This window comes from Salvelinus fontinalis, chromosome 3 (assembly GCF_029448725.1).
Source record: "Salvelinus fontinalis isolate EN_2023a chromosome 3, ASM2944872v1, whole genome shotgun sequence".
Lineage (NCBI taxonomy): Eukaryota > Metazoa > Chordata > Actinopteri > Salmoniformes > Salmonidae > Salvelinus > Salvelinus fontinalis.
In genome coordinates this window covers 66,040,458-66,059,337 of record NC_074667.1, presented here as the reverse complement: position 1 = coordinate 66,059,337, position 18,880 = coordinate 66,040,458, and the positions used below count along the sequence as shown (strand labels likewise).

The 18,880-nt window shown below is 51.9% G+C and overlaps 1 protein-coding gene across 1 annotated transcript in view; it reads right to left on the bottom strand.

Annotated features, from left to right (window-relative positions):
* The window catches only part of LOC129851351 (phosphatase and actin regulator 3-like), a 116,626-nt gene that overhangs the window by 5,677 nt on the left and 92,069 nt on the right, over positions 1-18,880 (bottom strand). The window contains exons 10-11 of the mRNA XM_055917827.1: positions 1,434-1,636; positions 511-587 (exon numbers count right to left, since the gene is read on the bottom strand). Of these exons, the coding sequence (XP_055773802.1) occupies positions 511-587; positions 1,434-1,636 (280 nt within the window). The remainder of the gene's footprint in view (positions 1-510; positions 588-1,433; positions 1,637-18,880) is intronic.

Below are 18,880 nucleotides of genomic sequence, written 5' to 3'. Positions count from 1 at the left end.
TGAATGGACGGAAGGTGATCTATTAATAACTGAATGGACGGAAGGTGATCTATTAATAACTGAATGGACGGAAGGTGATCTATTAATAACTGAATGGACGGAAGGTGATCTATTAATAACTGAATGGAGGGAAGGTGATCTATTAATAACTGAATGGATGGGTGATCTATTAATAACTGAATGGACGGAAGGTGATCTATTAATAACTGAATGGATGGAAGGTGATCTATTAATAACTGAATGGAGGGAAGGTGATCTATTAATAACTGAATGGACGAATGGTGCTCTGTCCGCTGAGTGCTGGACAGAGCCTGAATAGAATAGTTAGTTAATGTTCCTCTGTGGAGAAGCAATCCAGGATTTTATAACTGTGTCAGATAGTAAGGGGGTGTAGCGACAGCAGGGGAGGGGAGGGCTCAGACTAACTCCCTCTGTAGAGTAGAGGGGAGCAGACCCTGAACAGTCTAGGATAGTAAAACCAAAAGCACACACACAACCACCCTCACATACCTTGTCAGGTGCTTGCTGGAATTGTGAACCTCCATCTCGTTACTTTTGAACTCATTCAGCTCCTTCCTTATTGCTGCCTGGAGAACACATGAACAACAACCACGTCAACAACAACCACGTCAACAACAACCACGTCAACAACAACCACGTCAACAACAACCACGTCAACAACAACCACGTCAACAACAACCACGTCAACAACAACCACGTCAACCACGTCAACAACAACCACGTCAACAACAACCACGTCAACAACAACCACGTCAACAACAACCACGTCAACAACAACCACGTCAACAACAACCACGTCAACAACAACCACGTCAACAACAACCCCGTCAACAACAACCACGTCAACAACAACCACGTCAACAACAACCACGTCAACAACAACCACGTCAACAACAACCCCGTCAACAACAACCCCGTCAACAACAACCCCGTCAACAACAACCACGTCAACAACAACCACGTCAACAACAACCACGTCAACAACAACCACGTCAACAACAACCACGTCAACAACAACCACGTCAACAACAACCACGTCAACAACAACCACGTCAACAACAACCACGTCAACAACAACCACGTCAACAACAACCACGTCAACAACAACCACGTCAACAACAACCACGTCAACAACAACCACGTCAACAACAACCACGTCAACAACAACCACGTCAACAACAACCCCGTCAACAACAACCCCGTCAACAACAACCACGTCAACAACAACCACGTCAACAACAACCACGTCAACAACAACCACGTCAACAACAACCACGTCAACAACAACCCCGTCAACAACAACCACGTCAACAACAACAACATCAACAACAACCATGTCAACAACAACAACAACAACACCAGGAGGTAAAAACAGGAGCTCAGCTGTGTGTGTCTGTCCGAGTTGAGCTGACCTTGTCTGAAGCCGACAGCCTGGTCCAGGGTTTGTCTGCCCTGCGGTCGTAGTCCTGAGCCTTGGCCACCTCTACATAGTCACTGAAACGAATCAGTATCTTCCTGTCTCTTAACTCATCTACTGTAGGACGCTGGTTCAACTTCCTGTTGAGTCTCTGTTTGATCTCTCTCCTCTCCTCCTGCTCTGACTGGTCGTTCTTCTCTGGAGTTGAAACGGGAAGAACAACAGGTCAGAAACACACAGTACAGGAGGAAAGAGATGGAGGGAGGAGAGAGATGGAGGGAGGACACAGATAGAGGGAGGAGAGAGATGGAGGGAGGAGAGAGATGGAGGGAGGAAACAGATAGAGGGAGGAGAGAGATGGAGAGATGGAGGAGAGAGATGGAGGGAGGAGAGAGATGGAGGGAGGAGAGCGGTGGAGGGAGGAGAGAGATGAAGGGAGGAGAGAGATGGAGAGAGAAGGAAGATAGAGATAGATGGAGAGAGGAGGAAGATGGAGGAGATAGATGGAGGAGAGATGGAGGGAGGAGAGAGATGGAGGGAGGAGAGAGATGAAGGGAAGAGTGAGCTGTAGAGATGGAGGAGAGCGATGGAGAAGAGAGAGAGATGGAGAAGAGAGATGGAGGGAGGAGAGAGGTGGTGGAGAGAGATGGAGAAGAGAGAGAGAGATGGATAAGAGAGATGGAGGGAGGAGAGAGGTGGTGGAGAGAGATGGAGAAGAGAGAGGGAGAAGAGAGCTGGAGGGAAGAGAGAGAAGGCGGGGGAGAGAGGAGAGAGGAGAGAGATGGAGGGAGGAGAGAGATGGAGGGAGGGAGGAGAGAGATGGAGGGAGGAGAGAGATGGAGGGAGGAGAGAGATTGAGGGAGGAGAGAGGGAAGTAGGATAGTCTACACATAGACCCGTGCATTCCATCTTGTTGCCATGGTGATGTAGTTATGATCATCCGCACTGTCTGACCGCTGACATTGACCTGACGACTGGACCCTGACATTGACCTGACGACTAGACCCTGACATTGACCTGACGACTGGACCCTGACATTGACCTGACGACTAGACCCTGACATTGACCTGACGACTGGACCCTGACATTGACCTGACGACTGGACCCTGACATTGACCTGACGACTAGACCCTGACATTGACCTGACGACTGGACCCTGACATTGACCTGACGACTAGACCCTGACATTGACCTGACGACTAGACCCTGACATTGACCTGACGACTAGACCCTGACATTGACCTGACGACTAGACCCTGACATTGACCTGACGACTAGACCCTGACATTGACCTGACGACTGGACCCTGATATTGACCTGACGACTAGACCCTGACATTGACCTGACGACTAGACCCTGACATTGACCTGACGACTAGACCCTGACATTGACCTGACGACTAGACCCTGACATTGACCTGACGACTAGACCCTGACATTGACCTGACGACTAGACCCTGACATTGACCTGACGACTGGACCCTGACATTGACCTGACGACTGGACCCTGACATTGACCTGACGACTAGACCCTGACATTGACCTGACGACTAGACCCTGACATTGACCTGACGACTAGACCCTGACATTGACCTGACGACTAGACCCTGACATTGACCTGACGACTGGACCCTGACATTGACCTGACGACTAGACCCTGACATTGACCTGACGACTGGACCCTGACATTGACCTGACGACTGGACCCTGACATTGAACTGACGACTAGACCCTGACATTGACCTGACGACTAGACCCTGACATTGACCTGACGACTAGACCCTGACATTGACCTGACGACTAGACCCTGACATTGACCTGACGACTAGACCCTGAAATTGACCTGACGACTGGACCCTGACATTGACCTGACGACTAGACCCTGACATTGACCTGACCTGACGACTAGACCCTGACATTGACCTGACCTCTGGACCCTGATATTGACCTGACCTGACGACTAGACCCTGACATTGACCTGACGACTGGACCCTGACATTGACCTGGCGACTAGACCCTGACATTGACCTGACGACTAGACCCTGACATTGACCTGACGACTAGACCCTGACATTGACCTGACGACTGGACCCTGACATTGACCTGACGACTGGACCCTGACATTGACCTGACGACTAGACCCTGACATTGACCTGACGACTAGACCCTGACATTGACCTGACGACTAGACCCTGACATTGACCTGACGACTAGACCCTGACATTGACCTGACGACTAGACCCTGACATTGACCTGACGACTAGACCCTGACATTGACCTGACGACTGGACCCTGACATTGACCTGACGATTGGACCCTGACATTAACCTGACGACTAGACCCTGACATTGACCTGACGACTAGACCCTGACATTGACCTGACCTGACGACTAGACCCTGACATTGACCTGACCTGACGACTAGACCCTGACATTGACCTGACCTGACGACTAGACCCTGACATTGACCTGACGACTAGACCCTGACATTGACCTGACGACTGGACCCTGACATTGACCTGACGACTAGACCCTGACATTGACCTGACGACTAGACCCTGACATTGACCTGACGACTAGACCCTGACATTGACCTGACGACTAGACCCTGACATTGACCTGACGACTAGACCCTGACATTGACCTGACGACTAGACCCTGACATTGACCTGACGACTGGACCCTGACATTGACCTGACGACTGGACCCTGACATTGACCTGACGACTAGACCCTGACATTGACCTGACGACTAGACCCTGACATTGACCTGACGACTAGACCCTGACATTGACCTGACGACTAGACCCTGACATTGACCTGACGACTAGACCCTGAAATTGACCTGACGACTGGACCCTGACATTGACCTGACGACTAGACCCTGACACTGACCTGACCTGACGACTAGACCCTGACATTGACCTGACCTCTGGACCCTGATATTGACCTGACCTGACGACTAGACCCTGACATTGACCTGACGACTGGACCCTGACATTGACCTGACGACTGGACCCTGACATTGACCTGACGACTAGACCCTGACATTGACCCGACGACTAGACCCTGACATTGACCCGACGACTAGACCCTGACATTGACCTGACGACTAGACCCTGACATTGACCTGACGACTAGACCCTGACATTGACCTGACGACTAGACCCTGACATTGACCTGACGACTAGACCCTGACATTGACCTGACGACTGGACCCTGACATTGACCTGACGACTAGACCCTGACATTGACCTGACGACTAGACCCTGACATTGACCTGACGACTAGACCCTGACATTAACCTGACGACTAGACCCTGACATTGACCTGACGACTGGACCCTGACATTGACCTGACGATTGGACCCTGACATTAACCTGACGACTAGACCCTGACATTGACCTGACGACTAGACCCTGACATTGACCTGACGACTGGACCCTGACATTGACCTGACGACTAGACCCTGACATTGACCTGCCGACTAGACCCTGACATTGACCTGACGACTGGACCCTGACATTGACCTGACGACTAGACCCTGACCTGACGACTAGACCCTGACATTGACCTGACGACTGGACCCTGACATTGACCTGACGACTAGACCCTGACATTGACCTGACCTGACGACTAGACCCTGACATTGACCTGACGACTAGACCCTGACATTGACCTGACGACTAGACCCTGACATTAACCTGACGACTAGACCCTGACATTGACCTGACGACTGGACCCTGACATTGACCTGACGATTGGACCCTGACATTAACCTGACGACTAGACCCTGACATTGACCTGACGACTAGACCCTGACATTGACCTGACGACTGGACCCTGACATTGACCTGACGACTAGACCCTGACATTGACCTGCCGACTAGACCCTGACATTGACCTGACGACTGGACCCTGACATTGACCTGACGACTAGACCCTGACCTGACGACTAGACCCTGACATTGACCTGACGACTGGACCCTGACATTGACCTGACGACTAGACCCTGACATTGACCTGACCTGACGACTAGACCCTGACATTGACCTGACGACTAGACCCTGACATTGACCTGACGACTAGACCCTGACATTGACCTGACGACTGGACCCTGACATTGACCTGACGACTAGACCCTGACATTGACCTGCCGACTAGACCCTGACATTGACCTGACGACTGGACCCTGACATTGACCTGACGACTAGACCCTGACCTGACGACTAGACCCTGACATTGACCTGACGACTGGACCCTGACATTGACCTGACGACTAGACCCTGACATTGACCTGACCTGACGACTAGACCCTGACATTGACCAGACGACTAGACCCTGACATTGACCTGACGACTGGACCCTGACATTGACCTGACGACTAGACCCTGACATTGACCTGACGACTAGACCCTGACATTGACCTGACGACTAGACCCTGACATTGACCTGACGACTAGACCCTGACATTGACCTGACGACTAGACCCTGACATTGACCTGACGACTAGACCCTGACATTGACCTGACGACTAGACCCTGACATTGACCTGACGACTGGACCCTGACATTGACCTGACGACTAGACCCTGACATTGACCTGACGACTAGACCCTGACATTGACCTGACGACTGGACCCTGAAATTGACCTGACGACTGGACCCTGACATTGACCTGACGACTAGACCCTGACACTGACCTGACCTGACGACTAGACCCTGACATTGACCTGACGACTAGACCCTGACATTGACCTGACGACTAGACCCTGACATTGACCTGACGACTAGACCCTGACATTGACCTGACGACTAGACCCTGAAATTGACCTGACGACTGGACCCTGACATTGACCTGACGACTAGACCCTGACATTGACCTGACCTGACGACTAGACCCTGACATTGACCTGACCTCTGGACCCTGATATTGACCTGACCTGACGACTAGACCCTGACATTGACCTGACGACTGGACCCTGACATTGACCTGGCGACTAGACCCTGACATTGACCTGACGACTAGACCCTGACATTGACCTGACGACTAGACCCTGACATTGACCTGACGACTGGACCCTGACATTGACCTGACGACTGGACCCTGACATTGACCTGACGACTAGACCCTGACATTGACCTGACGACTTGACCCTGACATTGACCTGACGACTAGACCCTGACATTGACCTGACGACTAGACCCTGACATTGACCTGACGACTAGACCCTGACATTGACCTGACGACTAGACCCTGACATTGACCTGACGACTGGACCCTGACATTGACCTGACGATTGGACCCTGACATTAACCTGACGACTAGACCCTGACATTGACCTGACGACTAGACCCTGACATTGACCTGACCTGACGACTAGACCCTGACATTGACCTGACCTGACGACTAGACCCTGACATTGACCTGACCTGACGACTAGACCCTGACATTGACCTGACGACTAGACCCTGACATTGACCTGACGACTGGACCCTGACATTGACCTGACGACTAGACCCTGACATTGACCTGACGACTAGACCCTGACATTGACCTGACGACTAGACCCTGACATTGACCTGACGACTAGACCCTGACATTGACCTGACGACTAGACCCTGACATTGACCTGACGACTAGACCCTGACATTGACCTGACGACTGGACCCTGACATTGACCTGACGACTAGACCCTGACATTGACCTGACGACTAGACCCTGACATTGACCTGACGACTAGACCCTGACATTGACCTGACGACTAGACCCTGACATTGACCTGACGACTAGACCCTGAAATTGACCTGACGACTGGACCCTGACATTGACCTGACGACTAGACCCTGACACTGACCTGACCTGACGACTAGACCCTGACATTGACCTGACCTCTGGACCCTGATATTGACCTGACCTGACGACTAGACCCTGACATTGACCTGACGACTGGACCCTGACATTGACCTGACGACTGGACCCTGACATTGACCTGACGACTAGACCCTGACATTGACCCGACGACTAGACCCTGACATTGACCCGACGACTAGACCCTGACATTGACCTGACGACTAGACCCTGACATTGACCTGACGACTAGACCCTGACATTGACCTGACGACTAGACCCTGACATTGACCTGACGACTAGACCCTGACATTGACCTGACGACTGGACCCTGACATTGACCTGACGACTAGACCCTGACATTGACCTGACGACTAGACCCTGACATTGACCTGACGACTAGACCCTGACATTGACCTGACGACTAGACCCTGACATTGACCTGACGACTGGACCCTGACATTGACCTGACGATTGGACCCTGACATTAACCTGACGACTAGACCCTGACATTGACCTGACGACTAGACCCTGACATTGACCTGACGACTGGACCCTGACATTGACCTGACGACTAGACCCTGACATTGACCTGCCGACTAGACCCTGACATTGACCTGACGACTGGACCCTGACATTGACCTGACGACTAGACCCTGACCTGACGACTAGACCCTGACATTGACCTGACGACTGGACCCTGACATTGACCTGACGACTAGACCCTGACATTGACCTGACCTGACGACTAGACCCTGACATTGACCTGACGACTAGACCCTGACATTGACCTGACGACTAGACCCTGACATTGACCTGACGACTGGACCCTGACATTGACCTGACGACTAGACCCTGACATTGACCTGCCGACTAGACCCTGACATTGACCTGACGACTGGACCCTGACATTGACCTGACGACTAGACCCTGACCTGACGACTAGACCCTGACATTGACCTGACGACTGGACCCTGACATTGACCTGACGACTAGACCCTGACATTGACCTGACCTGACGACTAGACCCTGACATTGACCAGACGACTAGACCCTGACATTGACCTGACGACTGGACCCTGACATTGACCTGACGACTAGACCCTGACATTGACCTGACGACTAGACCCTGACATTGACCTGACGACTAGACCCTGACATTGACCTGACGACTAGACCCTGACATTGACCTGACGACTGGACCCTGACATTGACCTGGCGACTAGACCCTGACATTGACCTGACGACTAGACCCTGACATTGACCTGGCGACTAGACCCTGACATTGACCTGACGACTGGACCCTGACATTGACCTGACGACTAGACCCTGACATTGACCTGACGACTAGACCCTGACATTGACCTGACGACTAGACCCTGACATTGACCTGACGACTAGACCCTGACATTGACCTGACGACTGGACCCTGACATTGACCTGACGACTAGACCCTGACATTGACCTGACGACTAGACCCTGACATTGACCTGACGACTAGACCCTGACATTGACCTGACGACTAGACCCTGACATTGACCTGACGACTGGACCCTGACATTGACCTGACGATTGGACCCTGACATTAACCTGACGACTAGACCCTGACATTGACCTGACGACTAGACCCTGACATTGACCTGACGACTAGACCCTGACATTGACCTGACGACTGGACCCTGACATTGACCTGACGACTAGACCCTGACATTGACCTGACGACTAGACCCTGACATTGACCTGACGACTAGACCCTGACATTGACCTGACGACTAGACCCTGACATTGACCTGACGACTGGACCCTGACATTGACCTGACGATTGGACCCTGACATTAACCTGACGACTAGACCCTGACATTGACCTGACGACTAGACCCTGACATTGACCTGACGACTGGACCCTGACATTGACCTGACGACTAGACCCTGACATTGACCTGCCGACTAGACCCTGACATTGACCTGACGACTGGACCCTGACATTGACCTGACGACTAGACCCTGACCTGACGACTAGACCCTGACATTGACCTGACGACTGGACCCTGACATTGACCTGACGACTAGACCCTGACATTGACCTGACCTGACGACTAGACCCTGACATTGACCTGACGACTAGACCCTGACATTGACCTGACGACTAGACCCTGACATTGACCTGACGACTGGACCCTGACATTGACCTGACGACTAGACCCTGACATTGACCTGCCGACTAGACCCTGACATTGACCTGACGACTGGACCCTGACATTGACCTGACGACTAGACCCTGACCTGACGACTAGACCCTGACATTGACCTGACGACTGGACCCTGACATTGACCTGACGACTAGACCCTGACATTGACCTGACCTGACGACTAGACCCTGACATTGACCAGACGACTAGACCCTGACATTGACCTGACGACTGGACCCTGACATTGACCTGACGACTAGACCCTGACATTGACCTGACGACTAGACCCTGACATTGACCTGACGACTAGACCCTGACATTGACCTGACGACTAGACCCTGACATTGACCTGACGACTAGACCCTGACATTGACCTGACGACTAGACCCTGACATTGACCTGACGACTAGACCCTGACATTGACCTGACGACTGGACCCTGACATTGACCTGACGACTAGACCCTGACATTGACCTGACGACTAGACCCTGACATTGACCTGACGACTGGACCCTGAAATTGACCTGACGACTGGACCCTGACATTGACCTGACGACTAGACCCTGACACTGACCTGACCTGACGACTAGACCCTGACATTGACCTGACGACTAGACCCTGAAATTGACCTGACGACTGGACCCTGACATTGACCTGACGACTAGACCCTGACACTGACCTGACCTGAAGACTAGACCCTGACATTGACCTGACCTCTGGACCCTGACATTGACCTGACCTGACGACTAGACCCTGACATTGACCTGACGACTGGACCCTGACATTGACCTGACGACTGGACCCTGACATTGACCTGACGACTAGACCCTGACATTGACCCGACGACTAGACCCTGACATTGACCCGACGACTAGACCCTGACATTGACCTGACGACTAGACCCTGACATTGACCTGACGACTAGACCCTGACATTGACCTGACGACTAGACCCTGACATTGACCTGACGACTAGACCCTGACATTGACCTGACGACTGGACCCTGACATTGACCTGACGACTAGACCCTGACATTGACCTGACGACTAGACCCTGACATTGACCTGACGACTAGACCCTGACATTGACCTGACGACTAGACCCTGACATTGACCTGACGACTGGACCCTGACATTGACCTGACGATTGGACCCTGACATTAACCTGACGACTAGACCCTGACATTGACCTGACGACTAGACCCTGACATTGACCTGACGACTGGACCCTGACATTGACCTGACGACTAGACCCTGACATTGACCTGCCGACTAGACCCTGACATTGACCTGACGACTGGACCCTGACATTGACCTGACGACTAGACCCTGACCTGACGACTAGACCCTGACATTGACCTGACGACTGGACCCTGACATTGACCTGACGACTAGACCCTGACATTGACCTGACCTGACGACTAGACCCTGACATTGACCTGACGACTAGACCCTGACATTGACCTGACGACTAGACCCTGACATTGACCTGACGACTGGACCCTGACATTGACCTGACGACTAGACCCTGACATTGACCTGCCGACTAGACCCTGACATTGACCTGACGACTGGACCCTGACATTGACCTGACGACTAGACCCTGACCTGACGACTAGACCCTGACATTGACCTGACGACTGGACCCTGACATTGACCTGACGACTAGACCCTGACATTGACCTGACCTGACGACTAGACCCTGACATTGACCAGACGACTAGACCCTGACATTGACCTGACGACTGGACCCTGACATTGACCTGACGACTAGACCCTGACATTGACCTGACGACTAGACCCTGACATTGACCTGACGACTAGACCCTGACATTGACCTGACGACTAGACCCTGACATTGACCTGACGACTAGACCCTGACATTGACCTGACGACTAGACCCTGACATTGACCTGACGACTAGACCCTGACATTGACCTGACGACTGGACCCTGACATTGACCTGACGACTAGACCCTGACATTGACCTGACGACTAGACCCTGACATTGACCTGACGACTGGACCCTGAAATTGACCTGACGACTGGACCCTGACATTGACCTGACGACTAGACCCTGACACTGACCTGACCTGACGACTAGACCCTGACATTGACCTGACGACTAGACCCTGAAATTGACCTGACGACTGGACCCTGACATTGACCTGACGACTAGACCCTGACACTGACCTGACCTGACGACTAGACCCTGACATTGACCTGACCTCTGGACCCTGACATTGACCTGACCTGACGACTAGACCCTGACATTGACCTGACGACTGGACCCTGACATTGACCTGGCGACTAGACCCTGACATTGACCTGACGACTAGACCCTGACATTGACCTGGCGACTAGACCCTGACATTGACCTGACGACTGGACCCTGACATTGACCTGACGACTAGACCCTGACATTGACCTGACGACTAGACCCTGACATTGACCTGACGACTAGACCCTGACATTGACCTGACGACTAGACCCTGACATTGACCTGACGACTGGACCCTGACATTGACCTGACGACTAGACCCTGACATTGACCTGACGACTAGACCCTGACATTGACCTGACGACTAGACCCTGACATTGACCTGACGACTAGACCCTGACATTGACCTGACGACTGGACCCTGACATTGACCTGACGATTGGACCCTGACATTAACCTGACGACTAGACCCTGACATTGACCTGACGACTAGACCCTGACATTGACCTGACGACTAGACCCTGACATTGACCTGACGACTGGACCCTGACATTGACCTGACGACTAGACCCTGACATTGACCTGACGACTAAACCCTGACATTGACCTGACGACTAGACCCTGACATTGACCTGACGACTAGACCCTGACATTGACCTGACGACTGGACCCTGACATTGACCTGACGATTGGACCCTGACATTAACCTGACGACTAGACCCTGACATTGACCTGACGACTAGACCCTGACATTGACCTGACGACTGGACCCTGACATTGACCTGACGACTAGACCCTGACATTGACCTGCCGACTAGACCCTGACATTGACCTGACGACTGGACCCTGACATTGACCTGACGACTAGACCCTGACCTGACGACTAGACCCTGACATTGACCTGACGACTGGACCCTGACATTGACCTGACGACTAGACCCTGACATTGACCTGACCTGACGACTAGACCCTGACATTGACCTGACGACTAGACCCTGACATTGACCTGACGACTAGACCCTGACATTGACCTGACGACTGGACCCTGACATTGACCTGACGACTAGACCCTGACATTGACCTGCCGACTAGACCCTGACATTGACCTGACGACTGGACCCTGACATTGACCTGACGACTAGACCCTGACCTGACGACTAGACCCTGACATTGACCTGACGACTGGACCCTGACATTGACCTGACGACTAGACCCTGACATTGACCTGACCTGACGACTAGACCCTGACATTGACCAGACGACTAGACCCTGACATTGACCTGACGACTGGACCCTGACATTGACCTGACGACTAGACCCTGACATTGACCTGACGACTAGACCCTGACATTGACCTGACGACTAGACCCTGACATTGACCTGACGACTAGACCCTGACATTGACCTGACGACTAGACCCTGACATTGACCTGACGACTAGACCCTGACATTGACCTGACGACTAGACCCTGACATTGACCTGACGACTGGACCCTGACATTGACCTGACGACTAGACCCTGACATTGACCTGACGACTAGACCCTGACATTGACCTGACGACTGGACCCTGAAATTGACCTGACGACTGGACCCTGACATTGACCTGACGACTAGACCCTGACACTGACCTGACCTGACGACTAGACCCTGACATTGACCTGACGACTAGACCCTGAAATTGACCTGACGACTGGACCCTGACATTGACCTGACGACTAGACCCTGACACTGACCTGACCTGACGACTAGACCCTGACATTGACCTGACCTCTGGACCCTGACATTGACCTGACCTGACGACTAGACCCTGACATTGACCTGACGACTGGACCCTGACATTGACCTGGCGACTAGACCCTGACATTGACCTGACGACTAGACCCTGACATTGACCTGGCGACTAGACCCTGACATTGACCTGACGACTGGACCCTGACATTGACCTGACGACTAGACCCTGACATTGACCTGACGACTAGACCCTGACATTGACCTGACGACTAGACCCTGACATTGACCTGACGACTAGACCCTGACATTGACCTGACGACTGGACCCTGACATTGACCTGACGACTAGACCCTGACATTGACCTGACGACTAGACCCTGACATTGACCTGACGACTAGACCCTGACATTGACCTGACGACTAGACCCTGACATTGACCTGACGACTGGACCCTGACATTGACCTGACGATTGGACCCTGACATTAACCTGACGACTAGACCCTGACATTGACCTGACGACTAGACCCTGACATTGACCTGACGACTAGACCCTGACATTGACCTGACGACTAGACCCTGACATTGACCTGACGACTAGACCCTGACATTGACCTGACGACTGGACCCTGACATTGACCTGACGACTAGACCCTGATATTGACCTGACGACTAGACCCTGACATTGACCTGACGACTAGACCCTGACATTGACCTGACGACTAGACCCTGACATTGACCTGACGACTAGACCCTGACATTGACCTGACGACTAGACCCTGACATTGACCTGACTACTGGACCCTGACATTGACCTAACTACTGGACCCTGACATTGACCTGACGACTGGACCCTGACATTGACCTGACGACTAGACCCTGACATTGACCTGACAACTAGACCCTGACATTGACCTGACGACTAGACCCTGACATTGACCTGACGACTGGACCCTGACATTGACCTGACGACTAGACCCTGACATTGACTTGACGATTGGACCCTGACATTGACCTGACGATTGGACCCTGACATTAACCTGACGACTAGACCCTGACATTGACCTGACGACTGGACCCTGACATTGACCTGACGACAGGACCCTGACATTGACCTGACGACAGGACCCTGACATTGACCTGACGACTAGACCCTGACATTGACCTGACGACTGGACCCTGACATTGACCTGACGACTAGACCCTGACATTGACCTGACGACTAGACCCTGACATTGACCTGACGACTAGACCCTGACATTGACCTGACGACTGGACCCTGACATTGACCTGACGACTAGACCCTGACATTGACCTGACGACTGGACCCTGACATTGACCTGACGATTGGACCCTGACATTAACCTAACGACTAGACCCTGACATTGACCTGACGACTGGACCCTGACATTGACCTGACGACTAGACCCTGACATTGACCTGACGACTGGACCCTGACATTGACCTGACGACTGGACCCTGACATTGACCTGACGACTGGACCCTGACATTGACCTGACGACTAGACCCTGACATTGACCTGACGACTGGACCCTGACATTGACCTGACGACTAGACCCTGACATTGACCTGACGACTGGACCCTGACATTGACCTGACGACTAGACCCTGACATTGACCTGACGACTAGACCCTGACATTGACCTGACGACTAGACCCTGACATTGACCTGACGACTAGACCCTGACATTGACCTGACGACTAGACCCTGACATTGACCTGACGACTAGACCCTGACATTGACCTGACGACTGGACCCTGACATTGACCTGACGACTAGACCCTGACATTGACCTGACGACTGGACCCTGACATTGACCAGACGACTAGACCCTGACATTGACCTGACGACTGGACCCTGACATTGACCTGATGACTGGACCCTGACATTGACCTGACTACTAGACCCTGACATTGACCTGACGACTAGACCCTGACATTGACCTGACGACTGGACACTGACATTGACCTGACGACTGGACCCTGACATTGACCTGACGACTAGACCCTGACATTGACCTGACGACTAGACTCTGACATTGACCTGACTACTGGACCCTGACATTGACCTGACGACTAGACCTTGATATTGACCTGAACTGACGACTAGACCCTGACATTGACCTGACGACTAGACCCTGACATTCACCTGACGACTAGACCCTGACATTGACCTGACGACTGGACCCTGACATTGACCTGACGACTGGACCCTGACATTGACCTGACGACTAGACCCTGACATTGACCTGACGACTGGACCCTGACATTGACCTGACGACTAGACCCTGACATTGACCTGACGACTAGACCCTGACATTGACCTGACGACTAGACCCTGACATTGACCTGACGACTAGACCCTGACATTGACCTGACGACTAGACCCTGACATTGACCTGACGACTAGACCCTGACATTGACCTGACGACTAGACCCTGACATTGACCTGACGACTAGACCCTGACATTGACCTGACCTGACGACTAGACCCTGACATTGACCTGACCTGACGACTAGACCCTGACATTGACCTGACCTGACGACTAGACCCTGACATTGACCTGACGACTAGACCCTGACATTGACCTGACGACTAGACCCTGACATTGACCTGACGACTAGACCCTGACATTGACCTGACGACTGGACCCTGACATTGACCTGACGACTAGACCCTGACATTGACCTGACGACTAGACCCTGACATTGACCTGACGACTGGACCCTGACATTGACCTGACGAGGGTTAGAGTTAGGATTTAGCCTATATTTATTAGACAGTAGGGTTAGAGATAGGATTTAGCCTATATGTTTTAGACAGTAGGGTTAGAGATAGGATTTAGCCTATATGTATTAGACAGTAGGGTTAGAGATAGGATTTAGCCTATATGTATTAGACAGTAGGGTTAGAGATAGGATTTAGCCTATATGTATTAGACAGTAGGGTTAGAGATAGGATTTAGCCTATATGTATTAGACAGTAGGGTTAGAGATAGGATTTAGCCTATATGTATTAGACAGTAGGGTTAGAGATAGGATTCAGCCTATATGTATTAGACAGTAGGGTTAGAGATAGGATTTAGCCTATATTTATTAGACAGTAGGGTTAGAGATAGGATTTAGCCTATATGTATTAGACAGTAGGGTTAGAGATAGGATTTAGCCTATATGTATTAGACAGTAGGGTTAGAGATAGGATTCAGCCTATATGTATTAGACAGTAGGGTTAGAGATAGGATTTAGCCTATATTTATTAGACAGTAGGGTTAGAGATAGGATTTAGCCTATATTTATTAGACAGTAGGGTTAGAGATAGGATTTAGCCTATATGTATTAGACAGTAGGGTTAGAGATAGGATTTAGCCTATATGTATTAGACAGTAGGGTTAGAGATAGGATTTAGCCTATATGTATTAGACAGTAGGGTTAGAGATAGGATTTAGCCTATATGTATTAGACAGTAGGGTTAGAGATAGGATTTAGCCTATATGTATTAGACAGTAGGGTTAGAGATAGTGTAGATGCCTTAATTATTCTACAATGTAGAATGTAGTAAAGATAAAGAAAAACCCTGGAATGAGGAGGAGTGTTCAAACTTTTGACTGGTACTGTATATTTTACACCCTTTTTCTCCCCAATTTCGTGACATCCAATTGGTAGTTACAGTCTTGTCCCATCACTGCACCTCCCGCACGGACTCGGGAGAGGCAAAGGTCAAGAGCCATGCGTCCTCCGAAACACAACCCTGCCAAGCCTCAATGCTTCTTGACACAGTGCTCGCTTACCCCGGAAGCCAGCCGCAGCAATGTGTCAGAGGAAACACCGTACACCTGGCGACCGTGTCAGTGTGCACTGCGCACGCCCGTCACAGGAGTCGCTAGAGCACGATGGGACAAGGACATCCCGCCGGCCAAACCCTCCCCTTACCCGAACGACGCTGGGCCAATTGTACGCCGCTTCACTGGGCCAATTGTACGCCGCTTCACTGTGTCGCGTCTGGCTGCGACACAGCCCGGGATCGAACCCGGATCTGACGCCTCAAGCATTGCGATGCAGTGCCTTATCGGGAGGCAGTAACAAAGTTGTTTTAATAAAAACATTTTTTTTAAAGATAAACTGTAGTGTTGTAGCTCCATGCAACATGTATTCATCACCATGGCAATAAATTCAACACTGAAGCAGTGGCGGTTCTAGACCATTTCAACCGGGGGGGGGGGGGGGGGCAAGCGGGGGCCAGTTGTACTGTTAGAGGGGCCAGTTGTACTGTTAGAGGGGCCAGTTGTACTGTTAGAGGGGCCAGTTGTACTGTCAGAGGGGCCAGTTGTACTGTCAGAGGTGCCAGTTGTACTGTTAGAGGGGCCAGTTGTACTGTTAGAGGGGCCAGTTGTACTGTTAGAGGGGCCAGTTGTACTGTTAGAGGGGGGGCCAGTTGTACTGTTAGAGGGGCCAGTTGTACTGTTAGAGGGGCCCAGTTGTACTGTCAGAGGGGCCAGAGGGGCCAGTTGTACTGTTAGAGGGGCCAGTTGTACTGTTAGAGGGGCCAGTTGTACTGTTAGAGGGGGGGCCAGTTGTACTGTTAGAGGGGCCAGTTGTACTGTTAGAGGGGCCAGTTGTACTGTTAGAGGGGCCAGTTGTACTGTCAGAGGGGCCAGTTGTACTGTCAGAGGGGCCAGTTGTACTGTTAGAGGGCCCAGTTGTACTGTTAGAGGGGCCCAGTTGTACTGTTAGAGGGGCCAGAGGGGCCAGTTGTACTGTTAGAGGGGCCAGTTGTACTGTTAGAGGGGCCAGTTGTACTGTTAGAGGGGGGGCCAGTTGTACTGTTAGAGGGGGGGCCGGTTGTACTGTTAGAGGGGGGGCCGGTTGTACTGTTAGAGGGGCCAGTTGTACTGTCAGAGGGGCCAGTTGTACTGTCAGAGGGGCCAGTTGTGCTGTTAGAGGGGCCAGTTGTGCTGTTAGAGGGGCCAGTTGTACTGTCAGAGGGGCCAGTTGTGCTGTTAGAGGGGCCAGTTGTACTGTCAGAGGGGCCAGTTGTACTGTTAGAGGGGCCAGTTGTACTGTTAGAGGGGCCAGTTGTACTGTCAGAGGGGCCAGTTGTACTGTTAGAGGGGCCCAGTTGTACTGTCAGAGGGGCCAGTTGTACTGTTAGAGGGGCCAGTTGTACTGTTAGAGGGGCCAGTTGTACTGTTAGAGGGGCCAGTTGTACTGTTAGAGGGGCCAGTTGTACTGTTAGAGGGGCCAGTTGTTAGAGGGGCCAGTTGTACTGTTAGAGGGGCCAGTTGTACTGTTAGAGTGGCCAGTTGTACTGTCAGAGGGGCCCAGTTGTACTGTTAGAGGGGCCAGTTGTACTGTCAGAGGGGCCAGTTGTACTGTTAGAGGGGCCCAGTTATACTGTTAGAGGGGCCAGTTGTACTGTTAGAGAGGCCAGTTGTACT